The sequence below is a fragment of the Lemur catta genome, chromosome 10 (genome assembly GCF_020740605.2).
Source record: "Lemur catta isolate mLemCat1 chromosome 10, mLemCat1.pri, whole genome shotgun sequence".
Taxonomy (NCBI): domain Eukaryota; kingdom Metazoa; phylum Chordata; class Mammalia; order Primates; family Lemuridae; genus Lemur; species Lemur catta.
In genome coordinates this window covers 30,343,381-30,359,392 of record NC_059137.1, presented here as the reverse complement: position 1 = coordinate 30,359,392, position 16,012 = coordinate 30,343,381, and the positions used below count along the sequence as shown (strand labels likewise).

General features: G+C 41.5%; 1 protein-coding gene across 1 annotated transcript in view; it reads right to left on the bottom strand.

The window, feature by feature from the left end:
* Window positions 1-101: 101 nt before the first annotated feature.
* Window positions 102-16,012, bottom strand: part of GRIN3A (glutamate ionotropic receptor NMDA type subunit 3A) — a 147,944-nt gene continuing 132,033 nt past the window's right edge. The window contains exons 7-9 of the mRNA XM_045562169.1: window positions 5,293-5,457; window positions 3,965-4,041; window positions 102-462 (exon numbers count right to left, since the gene is read on the bottom strand). Of these exons, the coding sequence (XP_045418125.1) occupies window positions 123-462; window positions 3,965-4,041; window positions 5,293-5,457 (582 nt within the window). The 3' untranslated portion in view covers window positions 102-122. The remainder of the gene's footprint in view (window positions 463-3,964; window positions 4,042-5,292; window positions 5,458-16,012) is intronic.

Genomic DNA, 16,012 nt, shown 5'->3' with positions numbered 1-16,012 from the left:
TCCAAGAAGACCTAGCCCTCAGCCTACCCACATCTGTGTCAGTAGTTACAAAAGAGCATTACAAAGTGTCTCAAGGGCTCAGAGGAATGCCAGGAACTGAGAAAGGGGAGCAGTGTGATCGCCTAGGACTCACACGTCCGATTTGTCCTTTGATACTCTTCCAGCTCCGTTTTCCTGCTCACAGCCAGCTGTAGCTCCTGGCGGATCACCTGAATCTGCTTCTCGAGCTCTGAGAGCTCCTGCATCACTGAGTTCCGAGATACATTTAGGGAGTCTGCTTTCCCGTTGGTGGCCAGCAAGGCAGGGAGCTCTCTTCTCCTTGGAGGGAGAGGGATGTCCTGGTGGGTCTGGATGCCCAGCTGGTTTTGTCCTTCCTCATCACTAAAGATGTATTTTCGTTGGTTGTCATGACTCAGATTGGAAGTATTCCACACGGTGAGCTGACGGGGTCCCATATTGGACCTAGGAAACAGAGACATTTTAGATTTACTTTCCATTCTGCAGCTCTCCAAGTGCTGTTCGCTATCTGTTAGCCATTTCCTAGGTGAATAAAATGCATTTAGGGATGAAGTAACAAAGCCATGGACAGACTGCCTGCTAGAGTGTCATGGGGCAACAGGAGCCATGAACTTTGTTTTGAGGTTTTTTTGTTTTTTTTTTTTTGAGACAGAATCTTGCTCTGTTGCCCGGCTAGAGTGAGTGCTGTGGCGTCAGCCTAGCTCACAGCAACCTCAAACTCCTGGGCTTAAGCGATCCTCCTGCCTCAGCCTCCCCAGTAGCTGGGACTACAGGCATGCGCCACCATGCCCGGCTAATTTTTTCTATATATACTTTTAGTTGTCCAGATAATTTTTATTTCTATTTTTAGTAGAGACGGGGTCATGCTCAGGCTGGTCTTGAACTCCTGACCTCGAGCGATCCACCCGCCTCGGCCTCCCAGAGGGCTAGGATTACAGGCGTGAGCCACCGCGGCTGGCCAATGAACTTTGAACTGAAGTTCAAGGTCTTATCAAGGCTTATGCTGCTCTGAAACTGGAATGGGGAATCATTTGGAAGGCTGATGGCATGGGGTGTGGTACATTCTTCTGTGCCTTTGTATTCATCTCCTGTGGGTGAAACTCAGAGACCAGCTCTGCCTTGAAACATTCTGTGTGCTATAAAGGTGGTACCTTAGTAAAAGTGAAAATCTGTTATTCAGATGTTGGACTCTAAGCATCAGCCCATTGATAGATCTTATAATCAGCCCATCCTTAGTCCCACAGGACCACTCCAATGTTTACTACTTGATTTTAGGGAGAATAAAAGCATATAAGCCACAGGTTTCAGCAAAGTGTTACTCACTGTAGGGATGACTTTATGTGGATTGAGAATGACAGATCAGTTCTGATGCTTAAAAAAAAAAAGAAGCTCTCAGGTTCCCGCTGGGATGATGAAAATCAAATAGAAACTGATTTGCAATTCCGTTTTAGGCTTGCATTGTACCTCCTATCACCATTGTGGAGAGATGACACTAGACAGCAAGAGAGTGCTGATAGAGAGTCATAGGAGGATGTGAACTGGTTTCTGAAATACATTTTGACACTTAGATGCAACAAGGAGTTCCTGGCTACAAGAACAGATTAAAGCCCCAAGCAGCACAGCTTCTGATTTCTTCTACCCTATGAGGAGGAGGAAGAGGAGGAGGAGGGAGGAGGGGGAGAGGGAGGGGGAGGGGGAGGCTTCTATACAATGGCCCACATTTTCTCAAATGTTTCCTCAAGCTCTTATATTAGCAATTCATTATTTTATTCATTCAATAAATATGGAGCATAGGGGAGAGATGTCAAGTAGGGCATTTACAAGAATGAGAGGGAAAGGGTGTTCTTAGGCCAGTAAACCCAACTCTCTAGTACCATAGAATGATTCATAGCAGGGAAATCCTGGGAGTTGAGCAGCTATACATTTTCTTGGACTGTTCAGGCAACCACAGGGATCAGGTAAGTAGAGATAGCCGATCTGGTTATCTCCAGAGCTTTATGTATCTATCTGGTAATATAGAAGAATAAACAGAAGCTGGACTCCATGGCAAACTCTAGTTGTGTGCACCACCAGTGCTCTGCTAATTGTTGTGTGGCTCTGGGCTACCTATGAGTGTCAGGTGACAGATGCTGAATATAAGGTTTAGTGTCTAATTGCAAAGAATGAGGGGGCTATACTCTTGGCCTCAATAACGTTTAGGTTGTGTTTTGTATTAAGCCTTCCTAGAGTGTAATGTGACCAGCGAATGAACTGTTTTTTAACATTATAAATGAGCAAAATAGGCTTCCATGAAGCAATTATATAACATAGAGGTTCAATGCTCCACTGGACCATTCAAAAGAGACATGAAAGCTGTAGGACCCCAAACACTCACTGTGTTTAAAAGGTTGTAAATGTTGGGCTGTAGAGAGGTGGGCACAGGAAATGTGGGCCCAAGATAAAGCAAGAGAACGAGTTCTGCCTTAGCTCCTTCTCAAAATAGGGGGTTCAGGAAGGAAATCTGCCAAAAAAGTGGGTAAGTTGAGTGAAGAGGCACATTAGGTTCTTGATTTAAGTGAGAAAGATGTGGATATGAATCACATCACAGTTGGAGATGGGATCACTGGGCTCCCTGTTTCTATAGCTGGAACACAAATGTTTTGCCATTGTAAGACAGTATCTTTGTTGCTGTCTTCTTGTGTTCTTCTGGTTAGAAATTTATGTTAGAAATAATTATAGAAAAAAATATATGTAACATGACTTGGAACAGCTGTGACCTGATTAGTCCACAGCTTGTCAGGAACAGACTTGCAATATTATGCAGGAAAACCACAGACTGAGAGGGGTTTGGGGAGTGCTCACGGACTGGAAAGAGAGGCTATAAGAAATAATGGAAATGATTCTGACAGGGTAGATGCAAAAACTGCAGAGAAGAGGACTGCAGCAGTCCCAGAGGAGATAAAAACAATGAAAAAAAAATCAGGTTTTCCATCCCTTTTTCTTTTGTTATGATGAGAGGGGTGAGTGTCAGCTTTCAAAACTATCCAGAAAGCCGAGCTTTGAGCTGAGGATATGCCATAGATGACAAGAGTTGCTTGGGGCTGATGCCCTTGTCTGAAGCCTCTGAGAGTGTGAAAGAACCAGGAGGGCTGCCCTAGGCAGCAGGCAACAGAGGCCAGCCAGGAACCAGACCCGAAAGCTTCTGACGTCTTTAGTCACCGTGAATAAGGCACCCGTCATCCACAGGCTGGCTGTGGTGAAGGTGCGTGGTTTCAATGTTCAAGTATCACTGATGCCTTTAATGCTTGTTAATTCCTATTAATGAGATGCTTTCTCCTAGAGAATTTGTAGAAGAATGCCAGGAAATGGATTAGGCAGGACATCATGTCTGTTGTATATTTCAAATACTATTAATATATTCCTAGGAGTGCTGGAAAGGCATGGGGATTGTACAGATGCCAAAAAGATATCGCATGAAATTAATTGTTTTAACCGCTCATGAATTAAGTCTTTTGTGTATAATAATAGCTAATATTTATGAGGCATCTGCTTTGTTTTCAGGGCTTTACATGTATTATCTCATATAATCTTTGTATCAGCTCTAGGAAGTAGGTACTGTTTTTATCTCAATTTCACAAACGAGGAACCTGAGACACAGGGAGTTTAAATAAATAAGTTGTCAAAGTAACACGTATCATAAGTGTCGAGACAGGATTTGGATCCAGATGGTTGACTCTAGAGTCCAGGCCTACACCCTAACCATTACGGTGTATTATTGCCTGTACTGCATTTCAATGTCCATATATACTGTTTACTTTATCTCTTTTATTTATCAGAAACCACATGTATTTATACTTATTTTATTTATCAACAATTTGTCCTGATTTGATCTGAATAATTATACAGTTAAATCTCTAAACTTTTATTTTAGCAAACGTAAAGACAGCTGGCATTGGCCTCTACTTACCTCTTTTCCAAACGTTTGCTCTTGAAACGCTGCTGCTTTTCCTCTACAAATGGTGTGTTTAGTGCTCTGTGTAATCTCTGGCGGAGAGAACAGATTCACAGGTAGAGATCATTAGAAACACATAGGTCATGAGACAAAACACTACTTGAGACTTAATGATATATGTAGTCACTACAAACCTTGGCCTCTTTAAACAAATTTCCAGGAATGCCTAAAAACAGATCAACATTTAGCCCCAAATCTCAAGAGCACAAGAATTCTAATTATAGGTTATTATTCTTCCTGGAGAAAAAAAGAAAATGATCTGATAGAAAGCTTAGAAATGCCCTGGATTGTAAAATGGTATGTGATACAAAGTGGCTCAGTCATAACTAATGTGTAGCAAAAGGTCTTGTACAATTGCTAAAGATAAATCAAAAACTTAAGTCTGAACTTCTTGGCAACGAGAACAAAGAAGGGAAGGACTTAAGAATTAAACTAATCCTATTAGCATGTAATAGAGAAGACCTATCTAGAGAAAAAAAGTATTGTGTTAACAAAGTGAGGGGGTCAGCATGAGAATGCATGAATGGGGCAGAACTGGCAGCCCCCCTGCTGGGAAGTGAGCCTTTGGTGCACTGGGAGGCAGGAGGGAGCCCACCATGGGGGAGGCCAGGGTGGCTCATCCCCGTGGTCAGGTGAAACTGCCCCGTTGGTTAGAGTTCATCTGTCATTAAGAAGCCTTTTGACTATATTTGGGCTCTCCACGCCAACTTCCTTCAGGGAGAGTCGTGCAAACGAGTGTGCTCGAATTGTTGGTCCACTCAACAGTTTCAGTTCTCCCTATAAATCAGCGTGTTGGTGTCTGGATTTTATGAAAGAACTGCGGCCCTGTGAGGCTTGACCCGGGCACCCGGGGGCCTCAAACCTCAGACCAGGAAAAAAGCAGAGAGAACAGAGGCAAGTGGGGTCACTTAAAGAGGAACAGGGACTTCGTACTCATTTAGGGGTTTCAATTTTGGCAAGAAAAGAATATAGGAAACAAATCTTTCACACCATTTTTTTTCAGATCGTCACTGTTAAGTGAAGCCTGGTTGAAAACAGTTCTATTGCTTCTATTATAGGTGGCAATGGAGGGTTATAAGAAAGGCAGGGGATAGCTTAATGTAAGGGAAAAGTGAATTAATGGGATAGAGGGAACCCCATCTTCTATTAATACAGAGTGCCTATACCACCCTTGTGATCATGGTGATTTATCATTTGTCGGTCTGACATAGGGCTCTGGATCCTCCCGTCGCTGAGAGTTCTACAGTTGCAGAATATTGGAGAAAGACACCTGTGCCACTCACCTGGCTGGTGTGGAGCCAGTATTGCAGCTTGGATTTGTTTTTGATTCGTGGTAGCAGCAGCCTGTACACTATGTGCTCACCAATGGTTGTCAAGATGGATAGAGCAAATCCGATGCACAGCAGCACGAAGAGTCCAGAGAAGTGTTTGATGCCCATTTGCAAAGTCTGTGATAGAACAAGAAAGAAAATGCCACGAATGCCATGACCCACCTGGCCCAATGCTTGTTCACTCTTTTTTCTTTTTAGACTCAGATTCCTTTTTTTCTGGACCTAAGGAAAGCTGGGGACTATTCCTCCCAGCGTGTTCTGTGAACTTCACTATACTGCGCTGTGAAAGGAATGGAATTCCAGCGCTGGACTGAGGGCTGCTGAGGAGCACAAGCCTGGGGTCCTGTTCACATGCTGATCCCACTGTGGGAACGGTCCCTGGGGCTGGGCCAGGGTCCTGGATCTGCGCCACCCTCCAGTCTCTTAGAGAGAGAGAGAGTTAGGGAATTGAAACAATTTAATATACTAAAATATTCTATCAAGGAAAGAATATTCCTCAGGGACAGAGAGTGAGTAGATTTAAGGGGAAAAGATGATGAATTCAGTAATTATGGACTTTGAATCTGTCATGGAACATGGAAATCATCTAGTTCAATGTCCTCGTTTTACAAATAAGGAAACTGAGACCAGAGAGGTGTAGTAGATCGAGCCAGGCCACAAGTTAGGCAGCCATGAGGAGAAAGAGAAGGAAACTAATATTTATTGGTTGCTTACTTTTTGCCAGATGTTTTGTATTGAGATGGTTATTACAATCCCCATCTTCTACAAGACAGAGATGGTCTGTAAGTCCATCTCTATTAAGCTTCAAATCATGGGCTCTTTCTGCTGTACAACAAAACAACAGCAGTTACAATAACTATATGTGGCTGGCGCGTTGCTAAGAGATCTACATATTGTAAAAGTTAATTATACAAATTGAGTCATTCTTATCCGTACCCAACTAAATCAGAGTCAGGTGGCCAGGGGACAAAAGCACTCTTGGCACACAGCATCTGCTCCAAGAGTTAAATTTTCCAAAAGCCCAGCTGCTTAAACTGCCTTTTATAACCTGAAACCAGTTTTATCTAATGGCTACTAAACAATCTGCTGTGATTGTAAGACGCGTTGTACCCACCGCCGTCACTTACCCATCAGGGCTTGCCAGCTCCCCAAAACTTTACTAGTGCCAATGAACTTTCTTTCAAAACAATATATAGCATTTCTTCTTTTTATAAAACCACCACCTTTTCTTTATTCTTCAGACATGCCAAAGACTATCTACTCTGTGTGTACGCCCTGAATTGCAATTCTTGCTTCCCAAATAGTGTTTTAAATTTAGAGATTCATCTCTATATTTTATTTGACTTCAACAAAATGCTATCTGAGAAAACCTCACGTGTACTCTGCAATAGGTATTATTCAGTCGCTGACATCAATGGCAAGAGTCATTGCTGCAGAAGGAAAAACATTTAATGTATTGAGATCTACTATGTACCAGGTGTATGCATCTCCTCTGTGTACTATGGGATGGAGATAGAAGGACGTTCTATTTCCCTGTAAGCAGCTTTAGTCTAGGGAGAAAGCAAACATGTAGGCCACCATGATACGCTTGATCCATGTTGCCTGCGTTTTGTGGATAAGCTGGCTGATGAGATAAGATTTGAATAAGAGAGGCAGAATGGGGAGGTGAGGTGGAGAAAGTGAACACGCTAAGCTGAGGGTAGCATAAACAAAGGAGAAAAGCCATGAATTTCCCAGACAGTGGTGTAGGAGGTTGAGAAATAGACTGCTGCAGTTTAGGGGAGGGTGTGTGAGGCATGTATAGTGCTGTGGTTTGAATGTATGTGTTCTTCCAAAATTTATACATGGAGACTTGAACCCCAAGGTGGTGATATTAAGAGGTTGGGCCTTTGCCCTCAGGAAGGGAGCAGAGCCCCTTGGGAACTGGCTAGTTTCTTATGTCTCCCTTCTACCCTTCCATCACATGAGGAAATAGCAACAAAGAGCCAACCTGGAAGCAGAGACTGGGTCCGCAGCAAGACATCAAACCTGCTGGCACCTTGATCTTGAATTACAGCCTCCAGAACTGAGAAATAAATTTCTGTTCTTTATAAATTATCCAATCTCAGATATTTTGTTATAGCAGAACAAATGGACTAAGATATTTAGTAGGGAGAAACAGGGCCACACCAAGGCAAGTCCTTGGATGCTATTCTAAGAAGTGTAGGTGTTATCCCTTTGCTGAAGGCTTTTGGTCATCATTATCATTGATAATTATTTAGCACTTAATACCTGTAAGGCACAGTTCTTAGCATTTTATCTATGTAGCAACTTGTCCAATCTTCATAACGACCTGTGTGGTAAATACTGTTGTGATCTCCATTTTATGGGTGAGTGAAGAAACTTAGCAACAAAGAAGTTCAGTAACTTGTCCAAAGTCGCACGGCTAGTGAGGATTAGAACTGGGATTCAAACTCACGTAATCTGTCTCCAGAGCCCACACTTTTCACTGCCTCATTTGTCTGATGTGAGTGGATCCTCCTATCCTCTTTAAGGGGGTTTTCTTCTTTCATTCTCCCCTCCTCTACCCACCCAAATCCTGGAGAAAGGTTCAGGCATGGGGGACATAGGGAAGCCTATCTGGGGGTCAGGACTCAGAGGTAAAGCTCAGAGATTTAGGCTTTGATGGACCCTGGATCATGGAATCTCTTCTCCTCCATGACAGTATTTCAGGCAGTGGCTATGGCTCAAAACCAGTGTTAGGATCCCTGGAGAAGAAAAGACTAGTGCTGAGGTGGAGCTCAGAGCATGTACCAGCTCTAGGACACAGAGACACAAGGCAGGAAAACTGGGCAGACGACCCGGGAATGCTGGCTGAAGCCCAGCCATAGGGAACAGAGAAAGCAGGTCTAGGAAAGGGTTCAGTGGGGAGGTTCATTGGGCCCTGAGGGCGGCAGAGGTTCTAGAGATTTTCCTGGAACATTTCTGTACAAGCAGTGAGCAGCTGCATAAACCCTAACCTCCAGAAAGTACATAGAAATGTGTTTGAAATTAGTCTTTGGTCTGGACCTATTGTAATGTGTACAGGATATGGCTATTATAGAAGGATTCAATGAGTTATTGGTATAGATTAAGAACAAACTGGGAAAATTGACTTTGGACTTTAACATCATCAAACATTCAGTGAAACTCTAAGCATACAGGCACCGCTTTCTTATAAGATACTGCCAAGATAAGGAAGAAAAATGTAACTTACAGTAAATCATCTTGCCTGTATGCCCATGGCTTCTCTGTTTCCTTGTGTATAACAATAATTAGTCACATCTCCTCTAATTACCTCAATAAGAAATAGGCCATATTCAGTTTACATTATACATTTCTTTCTTTAAATTTCTGTTGTTTACACCCATATGCTAATAGACTGGTAGAAGTAGTTATTGCTTTTTTTTTTAATTGGTCATTTAATGTGTGCCAGACACCATATATTCATGTTATGCTCTTGCAATAACTCTGTAAGTTAAATATAATTATCCCCATTTCACACTTGAGAAAACAGAGGTTCAAAGAGATTAATTTCCTTACCCAAGATCATGCAAACTAATAAGTGGGGAGCTAGGCTGCGGATCCAGGACTGCCTAATGCCAAAGCCTACACTTCTTCTCGAGCAAATACTATTTACAGGTATCCTTCGCTGTCTGAATTCTCACTGTCTATTCACTATAATAACTACCAAAAATATCTATTCAAAACTCATGACTGGAATTGAAAATCCACTATAATCTGCCTGTGACCACCAGTGAAATTGCTTCTGAGTCTGAGTGATAAAATGTAGGGCTGCAGTTGAATTCAGCTGTCTTCCTCTAGGATCCTGTTGTTTAAATGTGCTATGCACTAGATATGGGCATCTTCCCACATTACCAAGTGAAAACTTTTTAATCCAGTGGAACTTGCTCAACTTGACACTCATCATTGGTCAGAGGAAGAAGAAGGGGAGGAATAATGAATATTTAATGTCAAATCTTTAAAATAAATTTAGGCGATACAGATGAAATGACGATTGCAGTTGCGAGTGATGTGAGTGGAAGCACATTCAGAAATGCAATCACAAACCCAGTTTCATACTGTGAAAAACTGTGTAAATGAAAGCAAAAAGAATGCAAACAAACATAAGTTTTGAGGGTTTTTTTCCATCCTGTTGCTTCATCTGAAGCTTCATTTGATAGCTCACAGCCACACACTTCCAGAGACTCAAGTGCCAAAGGGAGAAGACCGTGCTGGGATTTAGCCAGGGACAAATCTCAGGCATTTATGGCTTCACTTGGTCCTCCACAAGTTACTCCAGCACACCCCATCTCATTTAGGCAACTCTTTAATTAGTAACATTCAAAAAATTATCTCGTTAATTTCATTGTTCTATATGCTATTTATACTCAAGTTTCTTTAGCATTTTATTTTATTGTTAATTTACATTGGGATATATTTATTACACTGTGGAGGGGAAACAATTTGTATCTGATACTGTACTCTTCACATTGCATCCAGGAATATCCACTAATTAAGCATTAAATAATTGGTTTTTTAAATGCTTTATATTATGTAGAAATTCTTGGTGGATTGTCATATATCCATATATTCCGCACTAGGATATTAGGCACCTATAGGTATCTAAGAGTGTTGTAATAATATTTAGGGAAACTGGTTGGGGTTTTGGATTTTTGGATGAGGTAGGATGTGTTATTATTTTTCCCACTTAAACTAATGGAAAGGGATTCTACCATCTGGAAATTCACTAGGCAACACATTCCTAGGAAGAGACTAGATTGAAATAAAAGATGTCTGTACTGTCATAAGCGTGGTCTTGTACCAGGTCATCAGTACTTCCAGTAACATGCAGAGGTCAAGACTACCAATTTTATTGTTCCCCAACCCTGATTTGCATTTTGTTTAGATGTAGACACTTGAAACATCTTACAACTGGCTAGATAAGTGACTAGTTGTCAAGCCTCCTGCAAGAAATGCAGTTAAAGTATTTCACTCATCATTTGCCTTAGATGTTACTGATTAAATCCTATGCAGCTAATTCTCCCTTGTGCCCAATCCACACCTCTCAACATACAGCAACCACCCAATTTCTCTGGTTCTCAAGAGAGTTGTTTATACTCACAGTTTCAAATTTCTCTCTTCCCACTCTCTCTTGGACCCACTCCAATCAGACTTTTGTTCCCTCTCATCACCTGTCAAACAGCTCCTGTTGAAGTCATCAGTGACCTCCACATTGCCAACCCAATGGTCAATTTTTACCTTATTCATGTATTGGCAGCTTGTACACTGTTGATTACTCCATCCTCTTTAACATAATGTCTTCGCTTTGTTTTGGGGATACCTCTCTTTGTTCTACCTTAGTCTCCTTTGCTGTTCTTCCCCATTTTTCTGACTGTAAACATCGGCATGCCTTTAATTTTTTAGCTACACTCACATTCTCATCCAGACTCATGGCTTTAACCACCTATATGCCAATGACTCCACCTATATGCCCACTAATTGGGGACTTTTCTTCCCTAACTCTCTACTCAACCTCTCTACTCAGATATCTAGTAGACATCTCAAACTTAATACATCAAAAGCAAATTCCTAATTTTGTCTCTGAAACCTGCTCCTTGTACAGTCTTTCTAATCTCAACAAATCTCTATCCTTGTGGCACAGGCCAAAAGCTTAGCCACCTTTGCCTCCTTCCTTTTTCTAGCATCCCATAGCCTACTGTGTCTGAAAATATGGTGGACTCGACCTTCAAAACATATCTAGAATCCAATGACTTCCCACTGCTGTGCTGAATGCCCAGTGATTGTTTTCCATCTCATGCAGAGTAAATATTAGAGCCCTTACAATGGGTTGCAAGACGTTGACAGATCTATTCCCACACATCCTAACTTCACAGCCTTCTTCTCACTTGTTCACTCTGCTCAGCCACTTGGGCTTCCTTATTGTTCCTCGCATCTATCAAGAAGTTGCTGCTGGAGGGTCTTTTCACTTTCTGTTCTCTGCCTGTAACCTCTTCTGCCAGTAATCAATATTCCTCTTTCCCTCATTTCCTTCAGGCCTCTGCTCAAATGTCACCTATCAGTGAAGTCTACCCTAACCACTGTGGTTAAAAAGGCAAATTCCTCCCCGCCCACCCCCGCCCCCTCAGACACAATCTCCCTCTCCCTGCTTTATTTCTCTCCTGACATATGTATTTGTTTATTGCCCATTTCCCTAGCTGAGTAGAATGTAAGCTCCAGGAGGCCAGAGCTTTTGTCCACTTTGTGTATACCCTGATTGCCTAGAACAGTGCCTAGCACATACTAGGCATTCAATACATACTCTTTACATGAATGAATGAAAACATATGAAAGCTAGAATCTTTTATGTATAATAAAAATTTGTGTATTTCCCCCCTAAATACTCATATATCTCAGAGGCTTCTTAGGATAGCTCTGTGAGGGAGAAGGGTAGAGATGGATATTCTCAATCGATAGGTGAGAAAATTGAGGCCCAGAGGGCTTGAAGAAGTTGCCAACTTGACCTGATAATGCTAGTATTCATTGATCTGGGGATCTGATGTTGGAAAGGAGACAACAATATATTTAAAATTAACAAAGTAATGCATTGGAGATTGAATGCAATAATTCTAGCTGGTTGTGATAGAATGTACTGATTTTATTTTCTTAGGATCCTTTCCTTGGGGAACTGCCCTCCTCCTACTTTGTGTGGTCTTGGTGTGTCTATCAATCACGGACTCCCCACTCCCTGGTCATGGGGCCACATCTGTGACCCAAGGTAGGCCAATTTGGATCTGAAGCAGAGACATTGTGCATCAAAAGTGGTTGCAGGCTGTGTACAGTAGCTCATGCCTGTAATTCCAACACTTTGGGTGGCTGAGGCAGGAGGATCACTTGAGGCCAGGAGTTCAAGATCAGCCTGGGCAACAAAGTGAGACCCTGTCTCTACAAAAACCAACGAACAAACAAAAACAAACCAAAAAAATCATTAAAAAAAAAGTTGTTGGGGCTGAGTCATTTCCAATGTCAGTGCCCCAAAGACACGGTCCTCTAGTTTCTGCCTGCCACTAATATCCCTGTGTCCTGTGGTTCCTGAGGCCTAATCTGCTTGTAGCCAAAGAATCTGACTTGATAGATGTACTGTTTAGAGGATTAAGATCCTTTAGCTCTGAGGTGTGAACATAACCTCTTTTGAGGTAGACTTTTTTTCTGATGCAGAACACTGAAATGAATGGGTGTAGCCTGTTCTATTAAAACTTCCCTGACAGAGTGAGGCTGTGCCTTTCTTTACTTGTCTCCAGAAGCCTGGTGTACAGTAGGTGCCCAATAAATGCTTGTTGAATGAGGCATATATCAGAAAAAGAACTTAGTTACAAGTACTCTAAAGAGTTCCTATTAAATACTTTTCCCCAGAGCAAAATGACTACAAGAACCTGGGGAAATCCTTTTATTTTTCAGTGATCTAGTGCATTAAACTCTGCATGATCTCTTCCAAGTGTGTAAACACAAATCCTGATGTTCAAAAACACATTTTTTTTTCTTCAAGAAGAGAACTAGGAGTGGGGGAGGAGTAATGATTTTAGTGAGAGGTAAAGAAAAGAAAGGCTATGGTGCTTCTGAAATATTGATGACTCATACATACTTGGAAGCAGGAAAAGGAAGCAAATGCTGTTTCTAATTTTGAAGACCTGAGATCTGTTTTACTTTTTTGACTCCTGATTATTTTGCCCAGAAGAGCAGTAGCTTAAAAAAATTTGTCAAATTCCTTGTTGTGTCTATACATATGGCCCTTGGGGAGGGGGAGGAGATGGATACTTGCAGGAAGTGTGGGCTCTAGAAGTACCAAGGACAGAGTTTCCAGGGAGGAGATTTAGTTTGTCTGGAGAGGATGGGGTAAGATTGTGTGGTATAATTATTTGAGGTTTCTAAAACAAAACAAACAAACAAAATAACCATTTAACAATAATCATGAAGAAGAAGAAAGAAGAGGTTCGCTCAGAGAATCATGAATTTTCTCATCAACCAAGACAGAGTGAAAGGTCCCTTAACAAAAGAAACACAAGAGGAGACGATTTACCAACTCCAGGGAGACACTGCATGAACCTAAGTTAGCAGTGCTCACTCCAAAGGATTTTGACAGCACTCGGGGTCTGTTAGAACTTCCCATCACTTCCCCAGAGCCCGGGGATGACGTCTACCTTCTGTAATCTGGAAACTGTTTAGTGGCTCATCAACGCGGCCCTGACCATGTTGCTGAGGAGATGCCTGTAAGGTTTTTGGATGGTCGGTGCCAGAGAAAGAAAGACAAGCAGAGTAGAAAGGGGTAAGCAACGAGGCTTTATTTGAGCGCTCCTGGGCGAGGGTAATGGTCCCGAGAGAGGGGCCTGAGAAGTCGCACCACCCAGAAGTTTTGTGTGGGCTTATATATGTTTTAGAGCTGGGGGGATGGGGGGTTTTTGGTTCCCTTATGGTTTTAGGGTGGGTATTGAGAACTAGGAGGGGTTGGTGGTATGGATGGATTCCAGGAACTGAGACCCTTAACAGGGTAACTGTCCAGGTGTGGCTATTCTTTAATTTAGCTGGGCCCTGCAGGCATTGTTTTTTGCAGATCTCCAGGGCTTCTTGTTTTTTTCATTAGGGAGGGGAGGGGTGCCCTCTTTCTCCCTGTTTCTTGGGCTCCCTTGGGAGTCCCCGTCCTTTCTCAGCTTGGGCAGCCGTCTTTTACACTTGGAACTGGTACTTAATTAGCTATATTAGCTCTGTTGTGCAGTCTTTTGAAAATTTTAATTTATTTTTAAAACAACTCAGAAAAATATTTTTAAAAACTAAATGTGACATTACCTGTAATCGTTTTAGTATAAAAACAATTTCAATTTTCTGTTTTCTCTTCTGAACTATGACTATATGCATATATATTTTCCAGAGGTATAAAATAGAATATAACCATGCTGTACTATGCTTTATGAAAACATTTGATATTATTTTCTAAAATATTAATAATAAAATATTTTCTTAATATTAATTTCTAATGGTTCAGATTTAGCCTATGAGCTCTCAGATACTGTCCTCTGCTCTACACAGCTTTATTGCTACTGCAGTGTCCCTTTGGTGTTATTGTTTTTCATTTTGAGTCAGCTAATTCTTTTAAAAGTGACATGATGCAGAATTTATAATTCGCAGTCACTGGCCACTGGGATAGGCATGGCAGCCAACTCAGCAGGAGTCCAGTCTGATCCTCAGTCCAGTGGCCTTGCTCCTGTACCATGGCTTCACTGTATCTTAACATCTGGGCCTCTCCCTTTTCAAAGCATGCAAAAGAGATAAAACACCATAGTCACTCTAACTACCTACTCTGCATCCTAACAGAGAGAATCAGTAGCAAAAAGTGAAGAATGGAATTCGTAATTTTAAAAAAAAAATTTCTGGAAGGTTTTTCCTTGAGAATGTTTCTAAAGCACGATACACTTAGAATATATAAACCAACTCCACTGAGGTCGTGTTTTGTTCTCTGTTTCAGAAAGAGTGTCTAGTGGCCTAGGGATTGCAACACGTGGTAGAGAGCAGACGCAGTCCATTAATATAAGATTCATGACAGCATATTGTTGCTCATCTCTATAGCCTCAGAGCATATTGGTTGCTGTTCTCAGTTTAAATACTGTCCCCTGTTTCTCAAGATGAGTTGAAGATGGAAGATGATTTAAAGCTGTCTTGCCTAATATATCTGTTTCTTTGCAATGCGTAGGATGAAAAAGGGGAGCGCTGCTTGACAAGCAATTCACCTGTTCGGACCTCAGTTTCCTGTCATGAAATTGAAGCTTGATTTGATTACATTAATAAGACTATCAGAAATAATTTGAGACAGTTAAATATAGGACCCACAAAAATAGGAGGAATGCAGTGAGGTAGAAACAAAAGCTCAGGGTTTTGAGTCAGAAAGCCAGGTTCAAATCCTTGCTTTGCCACTTACCACCTGGGTGACTTTGGAGGGAGAAGATTCTAGATCTATGGCATCATCTATAATGTTGAAATGACGGCACCAACCTCACAGTGATGTTGTGAAGATTAAATGATATAATAAAGGTTATATCAAAAGTTATGGGACAATTGCTCAATAAATGTTAACTCTTATTATTACCCCAAAGAATTGCATAGAACTAGATTTGTTGGCAACTGGCAATTGACTTAGAGAAAAAACAAAGCATTCTAACTCGGGAGTAAATACAATTCTTTCCCCCCCAATATCCATGCTCAGATCTTTCCAGTGCTAAAGCCAGAAATAGACTCTTAGTTCGAGATCATTGCCACAAAGCCGTGGGTGGCTATATTAGATTGACTGAAAATTAGCTTTTTAATTCCAGTCACTCTAGAAGCTGAAATATTTTTCCCCTCTTTGTTAAATTTGAACATGTAATCCAACACGTTTCAAACACTCGGTCATAATTTTAAAATTTTCATATTTTAATGTGTACATTTCAGGGTATATAAATAATGTCTCTTTTTAAGAGCGCCTCTTGGCTAACATGACATGTGCTCACTTTCCTCATGTAAAATTTTCCTCCACAAGGTGAAATATGTTGGGCTAGAAATGAGAGAGTCTCTCTGTTTTGAACTTTCTCTAGTTCTCCAGTCAAGATAGTCTATGGTCCCCTCTGCA